Source organism: Odocoileus virginianus, chromosome 2 (genome assembly GCF_023699985.2).
Source record: "Odocoileus virginianus isolate 20LAN1187 ecotype Illinois chromosome 2, Ovbor_1.2, whole genome shotgun sequence".
NCBI classification, from domain to species: domain Eukaryota; kingdom Metazoa; phylum Chordata; class Mammalia; order Artiodactyla; family Cervidae; genus Odocoileus; species Odocoileus virginianus.
In genome coordinates, this window is record NC_069675.1 from 92,438,703 (window position 1) to 92,460,687 (window position 21,985).

A 21,985-nucleotide genomic window follows, 5' to 3' on the forward strand; every position below is an offset into this window, starting at 1 on the left:
GTGAAAACAATGCCCAGCTGTGGATGTGGCTGGTGGTGGAAGTAAAGTCTGATGCTGTAAAGAGCACTATTGCATAGGAACCTGGAATGTTAGGTCCATGAATCAAGGTAAACTGGAAGTGGTCAAACAGGAGCTGGCAAGAGTGAACATAGACATTTTAGGAATCAGTGAACTAAAATGGATGGGAATGGGCGAATTTAATTCAGATGACCATTATATCTACTACTGTGGGCAAGAATCCTTTAAAAGGAATGGAGTAGCCCTCATAGTCAACAAAAGAGTCCAAAATGCAGTAGTACTTGGGCGCGATCTCAAAAATGACAGAATGATCTCTGTTCGTTTCCAAGGCAAACCATTCAATATCACAATAATCCAAGTCTATGCCCTAACCAGTAATGCTGAAAAAGCTGAAGTTGAATGGTTCTATGAAGACCTACAAGACCTACTAGAACTAACACCCAAAAAAGATGTCCTTTTCATCATAGGGGACTAGAATGCAAAAGTAGAAATCAAGAGATACCTGGAGTAACAGACAAAGTTGGCCTTGGAGTACAAAATGAAGCATGACAAAGGCTGATAGTTTTGCCAAGAGAATGCACTGGTCATGGCAAACACACTCTTCCAACAACACAAGAAAAGACTCTACGTATGGACATCACCAGATGATCAATACTGAAATCAGATTGATTATATTCTTTGCAGCCAAAGATGGAGAATCTCTATACAGTCAGCCAAAACAAGACCGGGAGCTGACTGTGGCTCAGATCATGAACTCCTTATTGCAAAATTCAGATTTAAATTGAAGAAAGTAGGGAAAACCCCTAGACCATTCAGGTATGACCCCAAATCAAATCCCTTACAATTATACAGTGGAAGTGACAAATAGATTCAAGGGATTAGATCTGATTCGGTGCCGAAAGAACTATGGATGGAGGTTCATGACATTGTACAGGAGACAGTGATCAAGACCATCCCCAAGAAAAAGAAATGCACAAAGGCAAAATGGTTGTCTGAGGAGGCCTTACAAATAGCTGAGAAAAGAAGAGAAGCTAAAGGCAAAGGAGAAAAGGAAAGATATACCCATTTGAATGCAGAGTTTCGTGATCGATGCAAAGAAATAGAGGAAAACAATAGATTGGGAGAGACTAGAGATCTCTTCAAGAAAATCAGAGATACCAAGGGAACATTTCATGCAAAGATGGGCACAATAATGAACAGAAATGGTATGGACCTAACAGAAGCGAAGATATTAAGAAGAGGTGGCAAGAATACACAGAAGAGCTGTACAAAAAAGATCTTCATGACCCGGATAACCAGGATGATGTGATCACTGAGCTAGACCTAGGCATCCTGGAGTGCAAAGTCAAGTGGGCCTTAGGAAGAAGCATCACTACAAACAAAGCTAGTGGAGGTGATGGAATTCCAGTTGAGCTATTTCAAATTCTAAAAGATGATGCAGTTAAAGTGCTTCACTCAATATGCCAGCAAACTTGGAAAACTCAGCAGTGGCCACAGGACTGGAAAAGGTCAGTTTTCATTCCAATCCCAAAGAAAGGCAATGCCAAAGAATGCTCAAACTACTGCACAATTGTACCCATCTCACATGCTAGTAAAGTAATGCTCAAATTCTCCAAGCCAGGCTTCAACAGTACATGAACTGTGAACTTCCAGATGTTCAAGCTGATTTTAGAAAAGGCAGAGGAACCAAAAATCAAATTGCCAACATCTCCTGAATCATAGGAAAAGCAAGAGAGTTCCAGAAAAAGATCTACTTCTGCTTTAATGGCCAAGCCAAAGCCTTTGACTATGTAGATCACAACAGACTATGGAAAATTCTTCAAGAGATGGAAATACCAGACCACCTTACCTGCCTCCTGAGTAATCTGTATGCAGGTCAGGAAGCAACAGTTAGAACTGGACATGGAGCAATAGACTGGTTCCAAATCAGGAAAGGAGTACATCAAGGCTGTATATTGTGACCCTGCTTATTTAACTTATATGCAGAGTGCATCATGTGACATGCTGGGCTGGTTGAAGCACAAGCTGGAATCAAGATTGCTGGGAGAAATATCAATAACCTCAGATATGCAGATGATACCATCCTTATGGCAGAGAGTGAAGAACTAAAGAGCCTCTTGGTGAAAGTGAAAGAGGAGAGTGAAAAAGTTGGCTTAAAGCTCAACATTCAGAAAACTAAGATCATGGCATCCAGTCCCATCACTTCATGGCAAACAGATGGGGAAACAGTGGATACAGTGACAGACTTTGTTTTCTTGAGCTCCAAAATCACTGTAGATGGTGACTGCAGCCATGAAATTAAAAGACTCTTGCTCCTTGGAAGAAAAGCTATGACCAACCTAGACAGCATATTAGGAAGCAGAAACATTACTTTGCCAACAAAGGTCCATCTAGTCAAAGCTATGGTTTTTCCAGTAGTCATGTATGGATGTGAGAGTTGGACTATAAAGAAATCTGAGCACCAAAAAATTGGTGCTTTTGAACTGTGGTGTTGGAAAACACTTTTAGAGTCCCTTGGACTGCAAGGAGATCAAACTAGTCCATCCTAAAGGAAATCAGTCCTGAATATTCATTGGAAGAACTGGTGCTGAAGCTGAAACTCCAGTACTTTGGCCACCTCATGTGAAGAACTGACTCATCTGAAAAGACCCTGATGCTGGGAAAGATTGAAGGCAGGAGGAGAAGGGGATGACAGAGGATGAGATGGTAGGATGGCATCACCAACTTGATGGACATGAGTTTGAGTAAGCTCCAGGAGTTGGGGACGGACAGGGAAGCCTGGCGTGCTGCAGTCCGTGGGGTCACAAAGAGTTGTACATACTTAGCAACTGAACTGAAGTGAAGATTCATCAGTCTTCTCTTTTATAGATTTTCTTATACACGTGTTCGTTTCTTTAATAATTCTATTAAAATTATAAAGATAGCTTACATCTTTTTTGAAAAGTTCTAAAGTTTTGCTTTTCACATGTAATCTTTAATCTATCCAGAATTTGATTTTTATGTGAGTCAGAGCTCTAATGAGTCTTTTATTCTACAGTGATTGTCACATGTCTGCATGCTGTTGTTGAGTAGTTCGTGCCTTGGCCCCTGGTGTGTCAGCGACAGCTCTGTCACAGACTGAGTGTTCGTGGCTAAGAGGGGCACACCCTCCACGTGGGTGCCCACCAGCCACGAGGAGACCCTGTGCCACTGATAACCCTCTCCAGGGGGCCTGTGGAGGAGGCCCAGGGCTGTGTCCTGGCCTGGCCATCTGGGGGTGGCAGAGGCAGAAACAGGGCTCCTGTTTTCCAGGGGTGTCTCCGGGGCCCTTTGCTTTCTCCCAGCCTCGGGAACCAGTCCTCTCTGCGCCTGCAGTAACCATGGCAGCTGGTCAGGGGTGGAACAAAGAGGGCCGTTCCGTGCAGCTCCGATGTGCTCCCTTCACTCCATGGCATTTTTCAGACTGTGTGTTCTTTTACTTGTTCACTGAGACATCTGGTCAATATCTGATTGTGTTCCACCAGCAGGGCCTTGGGCTGGGTACTCTGAAAAGCACCCAAGGAGTAAAGCAGGATCCTTACTTTAAGGAACAGAAGTAATCATAAAGAACTAACATTTTTGGAATATCTGCTACATGCCAGCTCTAAGGCCTTTTTCCAAAACACTGCTTTCTTGAAATATAATTAACCTACCATAAAACCCTCCCCCTTAATAGTGTATAGTTCAGTAGTTTTTTGTATATTCACAGAGTTGTGTAATCTTCAGTTTCAGAGTATTTTCATCACCCCAGAAAGAAATCTCAAACCCATTAGCAGTCACTCCCCATCTCCCCATGCCTCCAGCCCCTGGCAACCATGAATCTACTTTCTATCTGTGGATTTGCCTTTTCTGGACATTTCACATAAATGTACAGTATCCTTTCACTTGTCATAATGTTACCAAGGTTCATCAGTGTTGTAGCATGTGTCACGTCTTCATTCTCTTTTTATGGCCAAGTAATATTCCATGGTATGGATAGATCACATTTTGTTTATCTGTTCATCAGTTGATGGATATTTGGGTTGTTGCCACCTTTTGCCTCCAAAAACTCAAGTACTTTCCTCTGTCTTACAGTTTCCTTGATATTAGAGAAGGTTTGATGCACGAAGCTGTGAGAAGGGAAGATCCTGGAAGAAGAGAGTATAATCCTGGCTGGTGGGAGCAGGGAGACCTGGCAGTGGGCTCTGTCAGCCAGGTCCTGAGTCATGAAAGGGAACCATGGGGACAAAGCCAGGAGGTCGCCAGGTGCTTTCAGGGAAGGTGAACTTGAGGAGGGAGAGATGGGGTGTGAGTGGAGGGACCAGCCTGGAGGTGGAGGGAGCCATGGCAGGCTCGGGACGGAGCCATGCATTCATTTCTCTGGGTAAGAAATATCCGAACTTTTAGCTGAAGATTGCTGGCAGACTTGAGTCTCCATTCAGGATTCAAAACAATAAGATGATGCAAATCAGATCAGAACCAAAACCCAAGAGTTCCTGGGCTCATCACCAGATAAGTCAAAAGGCTCATTTCACTTTATCGTTTTTAGAAAGCACTTTGGTCACACCTCCTATTAGAGATCCAGAAGGATGTTGTATCCACACTGGTCTGAGTAAGGGTTTAAGTGGCTCCCTGGTTGGCCACTGTCTGACCTGGGCAAAGTGTGTGTTTCAGCAGTGAATGATCTCACACTTCAAGAGCCCTTTGAACGCAACTCTTATTTCTAGCGTCTGCCAGATATTTCCTTTGGAATGTCTGCAGAATTTCCTGGCCCTTTGACTGCTTTCTGTCTGCCAAGCACATCTTTGAATTGTGGGTGGGCTCTCTTAAAACACCAGGGTGTGAACGGGTTGACGAAACCCATGGTTAGCAGTCTTTCAATAGCTTCTCTTTGGGCAAGAGTACTTGATCCTGACATTGAAGGACCTCTGACTGTTTTAAGGATTTACTGCCAGCTTAGTTGGGGAGCTGATTTACAAAGTGTTTCTTAGGTTTAAATCCAGCAGATCGTTATTTCTCATTCCATCGAATGAAGTCTTTTAAATTGTTGTTTTTTCTTATTTTAATATTAAAATTTTTTGTTTTTCTTATTATGAAAATCATAAAAAGTTAAAAGGCACAAACTTCTAGTTATAAATAAGTGATGAGATGTCATGAACAGCACGGCAACCGTAGTTATATTTACTTGTGACTGTGTCACATATTTGAAACTTGCTCAGTGAGGGTAGGTCTTAGAAGACCTCATCACACACACACAATTCTCTAAGTACGTATCATGACAGATGGTAACTAGACTTACTGTGATCACTTCACAGTGTATAGAATATTGAATCTTATGCTGTATAACTGAAACTAATATTATGCTGTATGTCAGTTACACCTCAATAAAAATAAATTTAAAGCAATAACATTAAAGAATACCCATAATGTCAACTGTGCAGAACCAAACAGCAGTTTAATACGTTGCTTTGATTTGTTTAGATCCTTTCCTGTATAGCTAACTTTTAAAAACAAAATATAAGATTGTATTTTTAAAAAAATCATTGGAGTATGGTGGATTTACTGTGTTGTGTTAGTGTCAGATGTACAGAAAGTGAAACATTTATATATATATATATATATATGAGAAAAAGTGTTAGTTGCTCAGTTGTGTCCGACTCTTTCTGACCCCATGGATTATAGTCCACCAGGCTCCTCTGTCCATGGAATTCTCCAGGCAAAAATACTACAGTGGGTAGTCATTCCTTATCCAGGGTATCTTCCCTGCCCGATGATCGAACCCATGTCTCTCATGTCTTCTGCATTCGTAGGTGGTTACTTTATTGTCTGAGCTACCAGGGAAGCCCATATGTGTGTACACGTGTGTGTGTGTGTGTGTGTGTGTGTGTATCCATTCTTTTTCAGATTCTCTTCCCACATAGGTTATTTCAGAATATTGAGCAGAGTTCCCTGTGCTATAGTAGGTCCTTGTTAGTTGTCTCTTTTATATATAGTAGTTTGTATATGTTAATCCCAGTCTCCTAATTTATCACTTTCGCCACTTTTCCCCTTTCCCGTTGGTTTGATTTGCAGACCTGTGAGTCTGTTTTGTAAATAAGTTCATTTGTATCATTTTTTTTTATTCAATCCCAAGATTGTACTTTAGAAACCATTGTGTAACTTACTGTTTCCCTTCAACTTTCCTTGTCAGGAGATGTGTGTCCTCAGCATTGTTGGAAATGCTCCAGAGTCCTGAATTATAAGGACGTCCTTTGCTCATTAGAAGTATGTCATTCACTCCCCTCATTTGCCTCTACATTGTCGAGCTTCCTGCCTCCTACCAGTCCCCTCCTGCCAGACTTTGGCCCCAGAGCCCTCCCCTTGCCTCTGTGGCCCACCCGTCAGCCTCATCTTCCCCTCGCTGCACACAGCTCTGCCTCCAGGTCTCACAACAGCATCTTCCCATCATAGGAGTCAGCACTGAGGCCCCTCCTCAGAGAGGCCCTCCCTGGTCGCCTGTCCCCTGCCTGCCTTCCCTCAGTCACTGTCCCCCTTACTCTCCTTTAGATAAGACTCTTATTACTTCTAAAGTCATCTTACATATTTGTTTGTCTACCTGTTTGTTATGCATCTTCCCCCATCTGGAATGTCCCCTGCGGGGTCAGGGACCAAGTCCATCTTGTCCAGCCCTCTGTCCTCTGCACCTCGTCCACATCTGGCACCCAGAAGCTCAGTGTGAAGGGACAAGTGATGATCCACTCTTGTGCACAAAGCTGATGGTCCCCTCAGACTCTGTGCTCAGAAGTGAAGTTCCTTGGTCACGGGACATATATAGCTTTAAGGCTTTTAAGAGGCAGCACCAAGTTAATGGAATTTAATGCTCATTTCAGGAGTAACTGGTGTGTCCATGTCCCCCTTATATGGATTGTCTCATATGCTTTCTAGTACGAAGATCCCTGCTCCCCCGCTTAATATATTATGGACATAAATCTATACATATACATACTTTGTCCTTTCTGAGAACTGAATGTGTGTCCTTCAGTTCTGCATTGGTTCTGCACTGTTGACATTATGGGTATTTTTAATGTTATTGCTTTAAATTTATTTTTATTGAGGTATAACTGACAGGCAGCGTTATGTTAGTTTCAGTTATATAATATGTGTCCTATGTATGTCCATTATATAGACATTCCATAATTTATTTAGCCACAATCCTTTGGTTCCTCAATTTCCTCATCTATAAAATCAGCTAGTAACCGATTACTACAGTAACTCATATAGGGCTGTTGTGTTAAATGAGGTAACTTACACTAATGACTTGAGAATAAAATACTTGGGGCCAGTCCCGGCACCTAGAACGCACACAGTGAATGTGCGTTGTTGTTGGGATCCTCACAGAGTTAAGAACGCAGTGAATAGACTGGAGAGTTGGTTTGTCTGTGATGAGGGTGCAGTCTCTCACACAAGTCCCTGCATCTCTTCTCCGAGCAAGTGAACCCCAGTGTGTGCTCTTCCTGAGGCCTGCTGGCTGGGGTGCTCCCTGGTCCCCATGTGCCCACGTCCTCCACCCTCCCCTTGTGTGGGTGAGCTCGTGTTCCCGTGTCCTGCAAGCTGAAGAGCAGCGTTAGAACGCTGGGCCCTGTGTGAATGCACAGGACCTTTTAAAGTGTTCCAGTTAGTCTGTTTCCTTCTCTTCTCCTGTCATCACAGCAAAGCTCTCCAAACCCATGAGCTTCCAGAACTTCCTGAGCGCTGTCTTCTCTGCAGTGTTCAGGGGTGCCCCGTGGCATCGTCTCTACAGCATTCAGGGATGCCCTTTCCCTGTGGCACTGTTTTTAAGTGGCCTGGGTGGTTCTTTGTGTTTGGGTCAGAGAGGCCTGCCTGTGGCTTGTCACCTGTCCCCAAGGCAGGGCCCAGAGGGGCCCTGGTGTTGACCCGGAAGGTGGACCGTCCTTCCCTGGGCTGTGTGGGGGTGCTCTGCTTACTGGGTGCTGAGGGGGCAGAGTCAGAGGGCACAGAGCCCCACCTCTGCTCTGACCACAGAGTGACTTTGAGTGAGTTTATGGAAGTTCACCAAGCCTCATTTTCTCATCTGTACACTGAGGGGGAAGTAGTACCCTTTGCATCGGGTAGTTGGGAGGATTCGGTGAGACTCTGCACAGAAGCTGCCTGGACCAGAGCCCCGACAGCAGTGAGTACTCGGCCGGGATCCCTGCCCCTCCGCCTGTCCTCAAACCAGGAGGCTTTCCTGCAGTTAGGCTCAGGGGTTCCTTCCCGCGCTCCGTGGGCTCTCTGGGCTTCCTGAACACACGTTTCCTTCTGAGACCGCCTCGCGGTCGTGCAGAATGTGACCTCTGAGCTGGAGCCCGAGAAGGAAGGAAGCCAGGGGCCTGGGCTGCACGAGCCAGAGGCTGAGCCTGGACCAGGCAGGCCGCTGTACAAGGCTCCGTGTGGTTCTGCCAGGCTCGGGGGCCGCGGCCCCCCCACATGCTCCTGTCCCCTGGGCGGACTCGGCAGTGGAGAAGGCACGTGCAGCTTTCTTTGGTCGTTGACACACTCTGGGACTCACTAAGGAGATGGCCGGAGCCGGGTCACGCTGTGCCTGCAGGAACATCCCTGTGGTCCTCATAGTAACAGTTTCTCTCCAGGGAGTATCTCCCCCATCCCCCCAGCACTTTTGAGTTTTTAAAATTAAAATTCACTTTTCTTTTTTTAACAAAGTGATGCCCGCACAGTTAAATCAGAGAGTACTAAGGGACTTTAAAGAAGTACAGCCACTCCGGCCCTGTCTCTGCCTGCTCTCCCTGTTTCATTCCCCAGAGGCAGTTACTTTCAGCTCTTTTAGATTTTTTCACTTCTGGTACTTCATCTCCATATTTCTAAATAATGTGATTGTACTGTTTATTTCTTGACCTGCTATCCTGCACATGTAGTTTTCTCATGTTCTCTGCCCATCAGGCAGTATCACAGTTTTGGTACATGAGTGGGCAGTGTTTATAAAGCATAATGAGGCAGTCGTTGAGTACCACTGAATCAAGTGATGCACCAGGACTGGAGGTTCTTTCTTGTAACCTTTTCCTTTTCTTGGAATTAGTTCTTGACTTGGCTCTTTCATTTGCTTACTTGTCTAGATGCCTACCGATTTTTACGTGAGAATTTAAAGTTTTTCTTTAAAGTTTTCAAGTTAGTTACTAAGTTATGTTTTCTCGCAGAGCTTCACGCCTGTAAATGCTTGACATGTCTGTCACATGCCCGTCCACACCCCTTCCCAGGGTGCAGTCCACATTGCCTCCTCCCCCAGAGACAGCCTGCATCACTCTTCTTTCCATGACCTTCTCTCATTTCCTGAAGTCCAAGCCGTCCCCCGGCTGTCTTGTGTGGTGGCCTGTTCCTGGAGCTCTAGGTTGCTCTGTATCATTCAGTCCCCAGTCGTACTGGCGCATCTTCCTCTAGGCTCCCTAGAAAAGGCAGCGGGAGATGAACTTTGTAAGTCCTTGAACGTCTGCAAACATCTTCTTCTACCTTCATGCTTACTTGACGCTGGTTCAGGTGGAGAATTCCAGAAATCCTCAGAATTTTGAAGAGGTTGTTCACGCCTTAGTTTTCAGTGTTGCTGATGAGACGTTGGGTGCACTCTGATTCCGTTCCTCTGTACGTGGCCTGTTACTTCTCTCTGGAAGTTTTAAGGGCGGTTTTTTCATCCCAAAATTGATGGGATTCTCCATGGCAGTGCTTTGGGGTGGGACTTTTTTATTCACTGTGCTAGAACTCTCAGGACCTCTTTACTGTGGAGGCTCGCTCATCTTTTCTTCTATTTTTTATTTCCCTTTCTGGAAATTTCATTGTTGGATACTATATTGATTCTTCAGTTTTCTTAGTTTTTTTTTCCCATCTGTAGTTTCTCTCTTCACCTTTGTATTTTATTTTCTGGGAGATTTCCTCAATTTTTTCCTCCAGGGTTTTTTTTTTTTTAATTTTTAATTTTAGCTGTAAGTTTTTATGTCTAAACTCCTTGTGTTGTCTTAAATTTTTCCTTTTAAGACATTTTCCACAATATTCTATTCTTGTTTAAAAAAAAGTAAAAGTGTTAGTCGATCAGCTGTGTCCAACTCTTTGCAGCCCCATGGACTGTCCATGAAATTCTACAGGCAAGAATACTGGAGTGGGAAAGCCATTCCCTTCTCCAGGGGATCTTCCTGACTCAGGGGTCGAACCCGGGTCTCCTGCATTGCAGGCAGATTGTTTCCTGTCTGAGCCACCAAGGAAACCCAGTTCTTGCTTGGTGATGGCAATATCTTCACTTATCCCTCTGAAGATATTCATTACAGGTTTGGTTGTTTATTCTTTAGCTTTTGTTGTTTCCTCCTGTTTTCTGTGCTATTTTTAGGTTCCCTTTCTTCTAATAATTTGGACCCTGTCGTCATATTTGAGACTCCCCCCAGTGCCTGGTAATTCTTTGTTGTCAGTTAAGAGCCGAGCCCTAGCTCCTGGGGTCGGAGCCCTGTGGTAGGGGTGGGGCTCGTGCGCGCGGGAACTGGCTCTTGTAACCATAACCAGAGACCTCAGAGCCTGTGGATGCTGGTCTTCTCTCTGGTACTCTTTAATTTCTCCAGAGACTCATCCTTCAATTTGCAGCATTTAGGGGGTACACCTGGCTCCCAAGGGGCCAGAAGCAGGAAGGAGGGTAGGCCTGGAGGGGGCCGGGAAGGGCCCACCGTTCATCACTGTTCCACTCGGTGTGCAGACTTATTACCCTCTGCTCTGACTCTGGAGTTTTATTTCCTCCTTCACGTCCTTCCCCACCGAGCTGGTGTCCTGGAGCCCTGAGCCCATTTCTGCAGAAGATACTTCTGAAGCAGAGTGGGGACCTAGGAGTCTAACGGCTTTGTTCTGCCTGTCTCCAGTTCTAAGCTCACATCCCACCACCTGCAGGCCCTCCACCCTCACCGCAGTGGTGTCGGGCCCTGGGGTGTCAGTCCCCCCGCCTCTGCTGCGCCCTGGGCCTTCCACTTTCCACGTCTCCACGCGTCTGATGGCATCTGCCTCGGCTCTACTCCTCTCTTTCTCTTTATTTTAGTGGCTCCCTGCTGTCTCCACTTGGTTATCATTTCAGAAGAATATTGGTGGGCAGGAGAGGTAAACCCAGGTGTCCTGTCTGTCACTGACCACCCCTTCCTCTGCAGAGGCAGCTCCTGTGCTGGGAAGATGGGAAAAGGAGAGGGAGGGTATGAGCGTGTGCGTGTGTGTGCACGCGCATGTGAACCCCTATGACAGACACACCCGGGACACTGCAGCTAGCAGCAGCGTTGGGCATCCTCTGGTCGTTTTGGGAACACAACAGGTACAGATAAAACCGAAAAAATAAGTGGCCTCACTGTTGAAATGGGGGTTTGGCCTCTGAGTGGTGATTTTGAAGGGGACACATACACTCAGCTCAAGGGATTAAGTCCTGGAAATTTCATTTTTAAAGTTTGTATTACCTTACCCTAGTAGCTAGCAGGGTTACTTGGTTTTTCACGGTTTGCTGCAGACCTGCGGGCTGATTCGTCCGTTCACCCCTTTAGCCAGTTGCGGATGAGCCCATGTGTATCAGGCAGGATGCTGAGCACAGGGGATAAATGGCCATCGGACACTGTCCTTGTCTTGGCAGAGCTTTTGTCAGTGGCGGGACAGTAGAGCAGATAAAGGTCAGTCACACAAGTACATAGTCTGTGTTGAAGACCAGGTGTAGTCCCAGAGATGGGAAGGAACCCCAGGGACCAGAGGCTGGAGCTGAGCCCCCGTGTGACAATGCAGGGCTTCTCGAATCCTGATGTAGTATGATATCGCTTTAAAAGCATGCTTCACGTCGTCACATTTGCGTAAACCTGTCAGTTGGCTCTGGCTTCATGGGGTCCCGGGTGAGCACTGAGGCAGGTCTCATGCATTATCCCCTTTGTCCCCACAGTGCCCCCGAGAGAGGGGCTTGCTGAAGCCTGGGGTGTCAGGTTGGGGTCTGCTGTACCTAGAACCTTCTTCCTCCACACCTAGCCTGCCTCCCTGTCCCCACTCTCCCATCCTGGGACTCAAGACTGAGTTCATGGGGACAGAGTTTAGATGTGAACCTCTGCAGGGCACCCATGTAGCTACTGACCACATACTTTCCCCGTATGCTCAGTCACTTCAGTCGTGTCTGACTCCTTGTGACCCCGTGGACTGTAGCCCGCGAGGCTCCTCTGTCCATGGGATTCTCCAGGCAAGAACACTGGAGTGGGTTGCCGTTTCCTTCTCTGACTTACCTCATAGCTAGTCCAACTTGCCATGGGGAGAGTTTAGGTTGGGAAGCACCTTTACCTGCCTGGGTACTTCTCCTGCTCCAGGGAAGGCAAGCTGTGAAGGCCCAGCCTTGTTCCTCCAGGGCCACTTCCCTAGTCCTGCTGCGGAGCCAGCTCTGGGCTCCTCACGCCCCAAGCAGCCTTGGAGGTGGATCCAGCCCAGCCTGTGGGCCCCTGGCTGCAGGCACCTCTGTGCTGTGCACACCCACACCCACCCATGCACACCCCCACACACGGTTCTCTTCCTCTCACCTCCCTCCTCACCTCCCCTTGGCTGGGGTTGGAGGGCATTACACATATTCACTTCACCGCACATGGGTTGTGGCTCAGGGCAGAGCTGGGCCATGGTGGACCTTGTTGAATGGGTCTCAGGAGCAGGTTGGAGGCCTGTTAACTGCAGGGGCAGAGGGAGAGAAGGGGGCCCCTGAGGAAGGAGCAGGCCTGCTCCTGCTTCCCTCTCCCCTCTCTGCATTCCTGCACCGGCCTCTTCATCATACCAGGGTGTCTTCTCATTCAGGAAAGGGAAGATTCTAGCAGTGGGACAAGAGGAGGGAATCCTCATTTTCAAACCCTGGAAATGATGGCCTTGAATGAAGGGGCACACCACCCCACGGTGGAATTTCCAGTAGCCAGGAAAACCCTCCTGAACCCCCAGGCTTTTCCATGGAAGGCTGGACGCAGCTCTCTCTCTTCTGAGATACCGCAGCCTTTGCGTGTTCTGCAGACTCTCTGGTTTTTTTTAAAAAATTTATCAAAAATAATGCATTTATTATAGAGAAACCACATAGGCTCCCTTCTTTCTTTGTTCCCTTGGCATCTTGTCACATTTTAATGGTTCCGAAATTGCCATGCATCTGAGAAGTAGGTTTGTGCAATTTGACATGATATTTCTTTTTTTCCTAAAGGAGTGTGCTTTAAATCCACAGGTGATTCCCAAAGGCTACATCTTTGAACTGAGGAAATACAAGTACAGTTTGGGAAACAAAAATCTTTCAAACATGGAACCGATGGGAGAAAAGATCCTTGGTAGTAGAAGTTGGGGCCACTGCCTCAAATCTCAGGTTTTCTGAGGAACTTTATGTATGACCATTATGGGGCCAAGCGCGGACAAGGCCTGGTCTGTTCCGCCGTGTTCTTTCTGTGGGAGTGACATACTTGAACCAGCCTGTCCCGAGATTGTCGCCATACCCTTCCTCCTTCAGCTTTCAGGTCAAACATCTTTGCACATTCAGCATAAGGACCCTTCTTTTCGCTTTATGGCATTTATGAACTTAACAATTGTTTGGTGTGAAAGCAAGCTCTTTTCTTTTGCCAGCTGGCCTTTGGTCTTTTCAGGGGCTCTCTCGGAGAACGTGGCCGTGGGGGCTCTGGGACCCTCCTGGTGGAGTCGGCCCCCACACTCCCGGCTTCGCACGTGACAGCCTGAGCCGTGGGCCTGCTGTGCAGTGTGGACACGGGACAGGGCAGAATCAGGCCAGTTTTGTGTAAAGAACAGAGGCGCTTTCAGCAGTTTGTGAGGACAGCCTGGAGCTTGTCAGATCAAGGAAGGCTTCCATGGTCTTCCCTGGTGGCTCAGCTGGTAAACAATCTGCCTGCCAATACAGGAGACGCAAGAGATGTGGGTTCGATCCCTGGGTCAGGACGATACCCTGGAGAAGGAAATGGCAACCCACTCCAGTATTCTTGCCTGGAAAATTCCATGGACAAAGGAGCCTGGCTGGCGACAGTCCATGTGGTTGCAAAGAGTGGGACACAAATGAGCACACATGCCTCCCACAGTCTAATCTTCAGAAGGAGGAGCAGGGAGACCCCAGGGTGCACTGCAGGGGGCCGGCTGCAGAAGGTGCTGCTCCCCAAAGAGGAGCTGCTCCCAGGTCTTCCCAGAGTCCCGTCGGGGTGCAGCCAGGGTGTGGGAGGTCGATTACCCCTCTGACCTGTCGGTGCTGAGGGAAGAAGCAGCACAGAGCCTGATCGCCCCTATTGAGCATCGTGGAGAGAATAGGGAGAGCGTGTCCCGGCCAGCCGCCTTCTCTTCTCCCGTCTCCTCGTGAACTCTTCCCATTGACGGCCCCGGCCCCAGGGCCCAGGGCCCAGGTCCTGTAAGACTCACATCAAGGCTGGCTTCATCCTTGAACGCTTCTTGAAAGTGGAAGTGAAAAGTGTTAGTTGCTCAATCATGTCCGACTCTTTGTGATCCCAGGGATTATAGCCCGCCAGGCTCCTATGTCTATAGAATTCTCCAGGCGAGAATACAGGAATGGGTTGTCATTCCCTTTTGCAGAGAACTTCCCAACCCAGGGATCGAACCCAGGTCTCCCACATCGCAGGCAGATTCTTTACCACCGGAGCCACCAGGGGAGCCTTTAGGGGGAAATTTCTACAGCCATATACAAGAATATGGCTCCTCAGTGAGACTAGGAACAAGAGGCTGAGTCTTTTTTTATTTTCCTATCATGTTGGCTTTCAACCTTGAATTCCACTCACAGAACTTGTGCTGAAAAGAAACGGGGCTGGGCGAACCTCTCTGACCCCCTGCCCACCCCCGACGCCCAGTGACAGCAGCCCCTGGCCAGCCCAGTCAGTCCCGGAGCAGGAAGCCGCCCAGGCTCCTGGCAGGCGGTGCCCCCCTCAGCTGGCATTTCATGCCCCATTGGACTTCCCTCTGCACCCTGTACTGTCCCTGGAGTGACTGGTAATGAGCACCTTCATGTGCTGACTTCTCCAGTCCCTTCTTGGTCCATGACAAACAAAAGTTCCTCTTTTCTCATTAGAACCACTTTTGTCAGGCTGTCTTTAATCAATGACTTCCCCAGGGACAATATTTTTAGAAGTTGTATTTTTCACACTCTCCCTGGGCCCCTCTTGGAAAAATCTCTTCCCAGGGCCTGGTGAAGTGGACTAATGAGATGCCGCGTGAGCCTGGGCTGGAGTTAATTGGCGCAGGTACGGAAGCTCCTCACACCCGCCCTCCGTGGCCCCTGCCTCACCTGCGTCCTCTTCTCCGTCTCTTTGCTGCAGGTCGCGCAGACAGCAGATGGTGTGGATGCTGACCTCTGGAAAGACGGCTTATTTAAATCCAAGGTTACCCGATACCTGTGCTTCACAAGATCCTTTTCCAAAGAAAATGTAAGTCTAGTAGTGGCTTTCCGTTTGCTAAGTGAGGACAAGTCATTGCCATTTGTGTTTGAAATTCTGCTCACTTTTTTGGTGGTGGTTTTTCATCGCTGTGTTAATTTATCTGTGGTTTTAAGTAAACAGGGTAGGATCAGCAACCACTGCTGGGTTTCATTTATTAACAGTATTATTAACCACATACCCAAGTGTGTAGTGAATTCCATTAAAACCTGTTTTCCAGAGGAAACCCAGAGAAGATTTCTCTCACAGCTCTCATCCTGCCTGCCTTTCATCCGAGTAACAAATTGCAGGGTAGTATGATGTGAGCATCTTCCCGGGGAGCTGGCTTTAAAGCTGATCAGCAGAGGGGAGCAGAGCCAGAAGATGTCCCACGGTCACCCCTCCCCAAGACGTGGCTGTGTTGACTTTCTCCCCAGGTCTCTCTGCCACGTGACATTTCCTTTTTTCGGCGAGTAGGTATCCCCCACACATGCAGATTACTTTTACTGTGTTGTTTTAAATACTTAAGCCCATAAATTAGGAAATTTTAAAGGTACCTACTGAAGATGTTCTAATAAGTGGTTTATAAAAAAGAGAAGTGGCTCTTGTGAGTATCCTTTCCTTGTGAGGCCTGTCCTGGGCATTCTGCAAATATGCTGCCTCCATCCTCAGGCTCTTAAAGTAATAGCTTCTGATATCAGGGAGTTTGTGTGCTTGTCTGACACCTGTCTTCCCTAACCCTAATAGGGAGCAGTCAGATTTTCATTTTTAGGGGTGCCATTTTATTTTGGGCCTAAATGCAAAAAAAAAAAAAATCAGATGGGAAATATTTTTATTATTTTTATAAATCTTATGGCAACAATAAAATATGTTCATGAACAATAAAGAAAAAATAGGGTCAGACATCCCCAATCAGAAGTCTGGAAGGGGGAAAGGTCACCGTCTTTCTCTCCATCACAAGCCCCACAGCCCCGTGGTCCTGTCACAGTCCTCATGCCTCCCTGCAGCATTTTCTGACTGGGGACCGTCACATGGATCTGTGACCCACACTCTCGTCCAGCAGCCGTTCCTATTTGTTAAGTGTGTGTTAGGAAAATGATTTCTAACATACTCAGGGAGGACTTGTTGCTCTCATTTTTTCCCACTCATGATGAGAGTAATAAATGCTCACTGTAAAGGACAGAGCTCCTTATGGAGGAGGGAAGTTCCTGGCAGCTGGGCCCGTGGTGGGTCTGAGCAGGACCTTCAGGTCACAGTGCAGTGAGGAGACCCCAGGGGCAGGTCTGAATCGGGTCACAGTGCAGTGAGGAGACCCCAGGGGCAGGTCTGAATTGGGTCACAGTGCAGTGAGGAGACCCCAGGGGCAGGTCTGAATTGGGTCACAGTGCAGTGAGGAGACCCCAGGGGCAGGTCTGAATTGGGTCACAGTGCAGTGAGGAGACCCCAGGGGCAGGTCTGAGGTCGGGTCACAGAGCAGTGAGGAGACCCCAGGAGCAGGTCTGAATTGGGTCACAGTGCAGTGAGGAGACCCCAGGGGCAGGTCTGAATTGGGTCACAGTGCAGTGAGGAGACCCCAGGGGCAGGTCTGATTTGGGTCACAGTGCAGTGAGGAGACCCCAGGGGCAGGTCTGAGGTCGGGTCACAGAGCAGTGAGGAGACCCCAGGGGCAGGTCTGAATCGGGTCACAGTGCAGTGAGGAGACCCCAGGGGCAGGTCTGAGGTCGGGTCACAGAGCAGTGAGGAGACCCCAGGGGCAGGTCTGAATCGGGTCACAGTGCAGTGAGGAGACCCCAGGGGCAGGTCTGAGGTCGGGTCACAGAGCAGTGAGGAGACCCCAGGGGCAGGTCTGAATCGGGTCACAGTGCAGTGAGGAGACCCCAGGGGCAGGTCTGAGGTCGGGTCACAGAGCAGTGAGGAGACCCCAGGGGCAGTTCTGAGGTTGCATCACAGTGCAGTGAGGAGAGCCCAGGGGCAGGTCTGAATCGGGTCACAGTGCAGTGAGGAGAGCCCAGGGGCAGGTCTGAATCGGGTCACGGTGCAGTGAGGAGACCCCAGGAGCAGGTCTGAGGTTGGGTCATGGTGCAGTGAGGAGACCCCAGGGGCAGGTCTGAGGTTGGGTCACAGTGCACTGAGGAGACCGCAGGGGCAGGTCTGAGGTTGCATCACAGTGCAGTGAGGAGAGCCCAGGGGCAGGTCTGAATCGGGTCACAGTGCAGTGAGGAGAGCCCAGGGGCAGGTCTGAATTGGGTCACGGTGCAGTGAGGAGACCCCAGGGGCAGGTCTGAATTGGGTCACGGTGCAGTGAGGAGACCCCAGGGGCAGGTCTGAGGTTGGGTCACGGTGCAGTGAGGAGACCCCAGGGGCAGGTCTGAGGTTGGGTCACGGTGCAGTGAGGAGACCCCAGGGGCAGGTCTGAGGTCGGGTCACAGAGCAGTGAGGAGATCCCAGGGGCAGGTCTGAATTGGGTCACAGTGCAGTGAGGAGACCCCAGGGGCAGGTCTGAATTGGGTCACAGTGCAGTGAGGAGACCCCAGGGGCAGGTCTGAATTGGGTCACAGTGCAGTGAGGAGACCCCAGGGGCAGGTCTGAGGTCGGGTCACAGAGCAGTGAGGAGACCCCAGGAGCAGGTCTGAATTGGGTCACAGTGCAGTGAGGAGACCCCAGGGGCAGGTCTGAATTGGGTCACAGTGCAGTGAGGAGACCCCAGGGGCAGGTCTGAATTGGGTCACAGTGCAGTGAGGAGACCCCAGGGGCAGGTCTGAATTGGGTCACAGTGCAGTGAGGAGACCCCAGGGGCAGGTCTGAGGTCGGGTCACAGAGCAGTGAGGAGACCCCAGGAGCAGGTCTGAATTGGGTCACAGTGCAGTGAGGAGACCCCAGGGGCAGGTCTGAATTGGGTCACAGTGCAGTGAGGAGACCCCAGGGGCAGGTCTGAATTGGGTCACAGTGCAGTGAGGAGACCCCAGGGGCAGGTCTGAGGTCGGGTCACAGAGCAGTGAGGAGATCCCAGGGGCAGGTCTGAATCGGGTCACAGTGCAGTGAGGAGACCCCAGGGGCAGGTCTGAATTGGGTCACAGTGCAGTGAGGAGACCCCAGGGGCAGGTCTGAATTGGGTCACAGTGCAGTGAGGAGACCCCAGGAGCAGGTCTGAATTGGGTCACAGTGCAGTGAGGAGACCCCAGGGGCAGGTCTGAATCGGGTCACAGTGCAGTGAGGAGACCCCAGGGGCAGGTCTGAATTGGGTCACAGTGCAGTGAGGAGACCCCAGGGGCAGGTCTGAGGTTGGATCGCAGAGCAGTGAGGAGACCCCAGGGGCAGGTCTGAGGTTGGGTCGCAGAGCAGTGAGGAGACCCCAGGGGCAGGTCTGAATCGGGTCACAGTGCAGTGAGGAGACCCCAGGGGCAGGTCTGAATTGGGTCACAGTGCAGTGAGGAGACCCCAGGGGCAGGTCTGAGGTCGGGTCGCAGAGCAGTGAGGAGACCCCAGGGGCAGGTCTGAGGTCAGGTCACAGAGCAGTGAGGAGACCCCAGGAGAAGGTCTGAGGTTGGATCGCAGAGCAGTGAGGAGACCCCAGGGGCAGGTCTGAATCGGGTCACAGTGCAGTGAGGAGACCCCAGGGGCAGGTCTGAATCGGGTCACAGTGCAGTGAGGAGACCCCAGGGGCAGTCTGAATGCCAGGTCACCTTTCCAGATGTCAGGCCTGTGACGTTCGGGCAGTGCCCCTGGCTCCATCCCTCCATCCTGCGTCCATAAACACCTGTGGTGCTCTCTTGTCCCCTTTGCTCCTGGAGGTTACCCATACTCTTTGAAACTACCCATATTCTTAGCTTTTGTCACCTCTCTTCTGCCTCTGGCTGCCCCTTTCTGCAGGACGTCTGCGTGTTCACTGCCGCGCAGGGCTGCAGGACCAACTCCTGAGGCTTGAGCATCTCGTGTTCACACCCATGCTCTGCCCGGTGGTTTCACGTGTTCACTCTTGATCCCCACTCAGCCTCGGTACCTCCTGCTGAAGAGGAGACCGTATTTGCAGAGGGCAGCCACGATCTCACTGGCTGTTTCTGATTTCTGTTTTTGTTGCATTTCCTTCAAGGCTGTGGGTTGTTGGTACTCTCAGCCAGAAGAGCCCCTGATCCCTTGGAGCAGGGACAATAGCAAGTTAAAAAATGAAGTCACTGGGGCTTGTTTAGTGTCATGGGTAAGTGGATGGTAGAAAATACATCGATCTAATCATTTGTCGAACATTCAGGAGGTGTGTGTTGAGTGCCTGCTTTGTATCTCTTACTCTATGAGGGCCAGGCGGGCATGGTGAGGCGTGTGTGGGAGAGGGTGTAAGACCAGGACAAGGGCAGTGGGAGAATCCTCTGCCCCCCTTTTGAAGCAGTAAGGAAATTAGGTGCATTTTATTTTCAGAAAAAGAGTGAATGGGTCCTGTAGTGAGACGCGGAGGGAAGGCAGTTCAAAGGGGCGACAGGGGCCCCCTTGCCAGCCCAGGAGTAGAGCAGGAATGAGCCATATTTTAATCTGTTACAGCCAGTCTGTCCCAGCCCCACTGTCAGAGCCAAGACTTTGCATGGCATAATTTTTTACAACTGCAAAGGAGGGATGTAGAATCTCAAGACTGGACAGATTCTTAATTAGGCGACTTGAGACTCCCTGTGTAGGAGTTTGGGGAGACTCCTCTGGAACCTGAACTCCTTTCCCCCAATAATGCTGTTAACACAGAAACCTGGCTTTGGAGTGACATTGCTTCCTGGGGAAGGATCGAGATTAATTGCACTTTTCATGCCCTGTACTTTCTGCATTACCTGTAATAATAATGTACATAGATTAGGTAGGGAGGATATTAAACAGAAGGATTTATGAACATTTGAATATTAAGTTGGTTATCTGTGGCTACCTTAAATGCAAGGTTGTCAAAAATAATTACAGTATACTAGCAAATACTGGCTACCAGAGACAATATAAATACCCTGAGTCAGTGCATATTGGGCTTTTGGCATGAATCATTTGCTCAACAAGGATTGGGAATACGTTCTTCATATTTATGAGGAGGAAATGAAAGAGAGCACAGGATGGGGGAGGGGAGAGGAACAGGCAAAATTAATGGTGTCGCAGACCTACTGTATTAAACCCGGTGCAGCGGCAGCCCCGGGCACCGAGGGACCTCACTTGGGCTGCAGGAAGCTCTGACAGTGCAACCTCCCATTCCGTGTGCACAGGAGGGGGGTCTTCATGCCTCTTTTAATGGCTGCACCACTGATGTTCTGGCTTTATGATCAGGGACATTCGTAGAGTATGGAGGGTGAGGTCGCTAAGTGGTTTGCAGTTGACTTCTGTTAAAACCCAACTTGTCAGATAGAAGATGTTGGAGAAGGATATTGATGAATGCCCATCCATCTATAGGGCAGGGAAACATACCCAGCTGTTAATTTCTCAATGCAGAAAGCAGTGACGACATGGAAAAGCAACTGCCATGAAAAAAAAAAAGTATGATTAGATCAGACGATTCTGAAAGGAGCTGATGTTTGCGAGTTGGGTTAATGGTTCAAACCCTTTCTCCATGGTCAGAGATTTATTTCATGTTAGGGTTCCACTCTCCACTTGCTGTGCTGGCCTGTGCGTTGTTTTCCCGAGACCCAGCTACCTGAAATGTAATCATTTTAAATCCTCCGCAAATACCAGCTTTTGAAAGAGACGGCTTTCTGACCACAGTGCCGAGAAAACACTGGTCATAGTTTACACTCGACACTTTAACCTTCATGGCTAAATTTCAGGAATTTATTTCATTTGTGTACTTTTGGTTTATAATGCATTTATTAAATATACTTTTAATATTTTTGTTGGCATTATTTAGATTTGTCGTCCGAGCAAGTCCATTATGATTTCTGATTCTGAGTGGCCCGCCTGGTTGAAAATGTACCCCAAAATAGTAATTTATTCAGCAGTAATTATTGAGTACCTACTGTTTGCCAAGATCTATGCTAGGCTTGGATATATAGTAGTAGCAGAGATGGTTTTGGTCCTCGTGGTTCTTAAATCCTGGTGGGGAAGCAGATGCTAAATAAAAACCTCACAAACATGCCATTAGAAACTGATACGAAGGAAAGCTGAGAGTGCCAAGAGGGAACAAAGCGTAGAGTTGAGATGATAGGAGTCCCTGCTTGGCTTTCAGTGATGGTGCTGGCACGGGGCATGACGGGCGGGGCCACAGAGACTGAGGGCTGCGCCCTTCTCTGAGCAGGCCAGGCTTGACTCTCCCGCCGTGCAGGGCAAGGTGGTGGGGTCGTCTGGGAACACAGCACAAGTAAACCGCACGTGTGCTTATGGGGGTTTGGGCATTTCTGGAAGATGGGCATGCCAAGTGCGTTGTTAGCATCCTAACAGGAGAGATTTGGGATGGGAAGGCATCATTCTTTTTCTAACTGGCTCTAACTAGAGAAGGGGGGAGCTAAGTTGTAAATGACTCTGAAGATGTTAATGAAACCTCCGAGGTGGCCCCACTTTGTTTTAAGTTGTAGGGTAGATCTCTTTAGAGCTCGTTTCCAACTTGAAATGTGGGCTGC

The 21,985-nt window shown here is 48.8% G+C and overlaps 1 protein-coding gene across 5 annotated transcripts in view; it reads left to right on the forward strand.

Moving 5' to 3' along the window:
• MVB12B (multivesicular body subunit 12B) overlaps positions 1 to 21,985 on the forward strand; it is a 190,577-nt gene that overhangs the window by 44,893 nt on the left and 123,699 nt on the right. For all 5 annotated transcript variants that reach the window (XM_070453017.1, XM_070453027.1, XM_070453021.1 and 2 more), the window contains exon 3: positions 15,327 to 15,434. In XM_070453017.1, the coding sequence (XP_070309118.1) occupies positions 15,327 to 15,434 (108 nt within the window). The remainder of the gene's footprint in view (positions 1 to 15,326; positions 15,435 to 21,985) is intronic.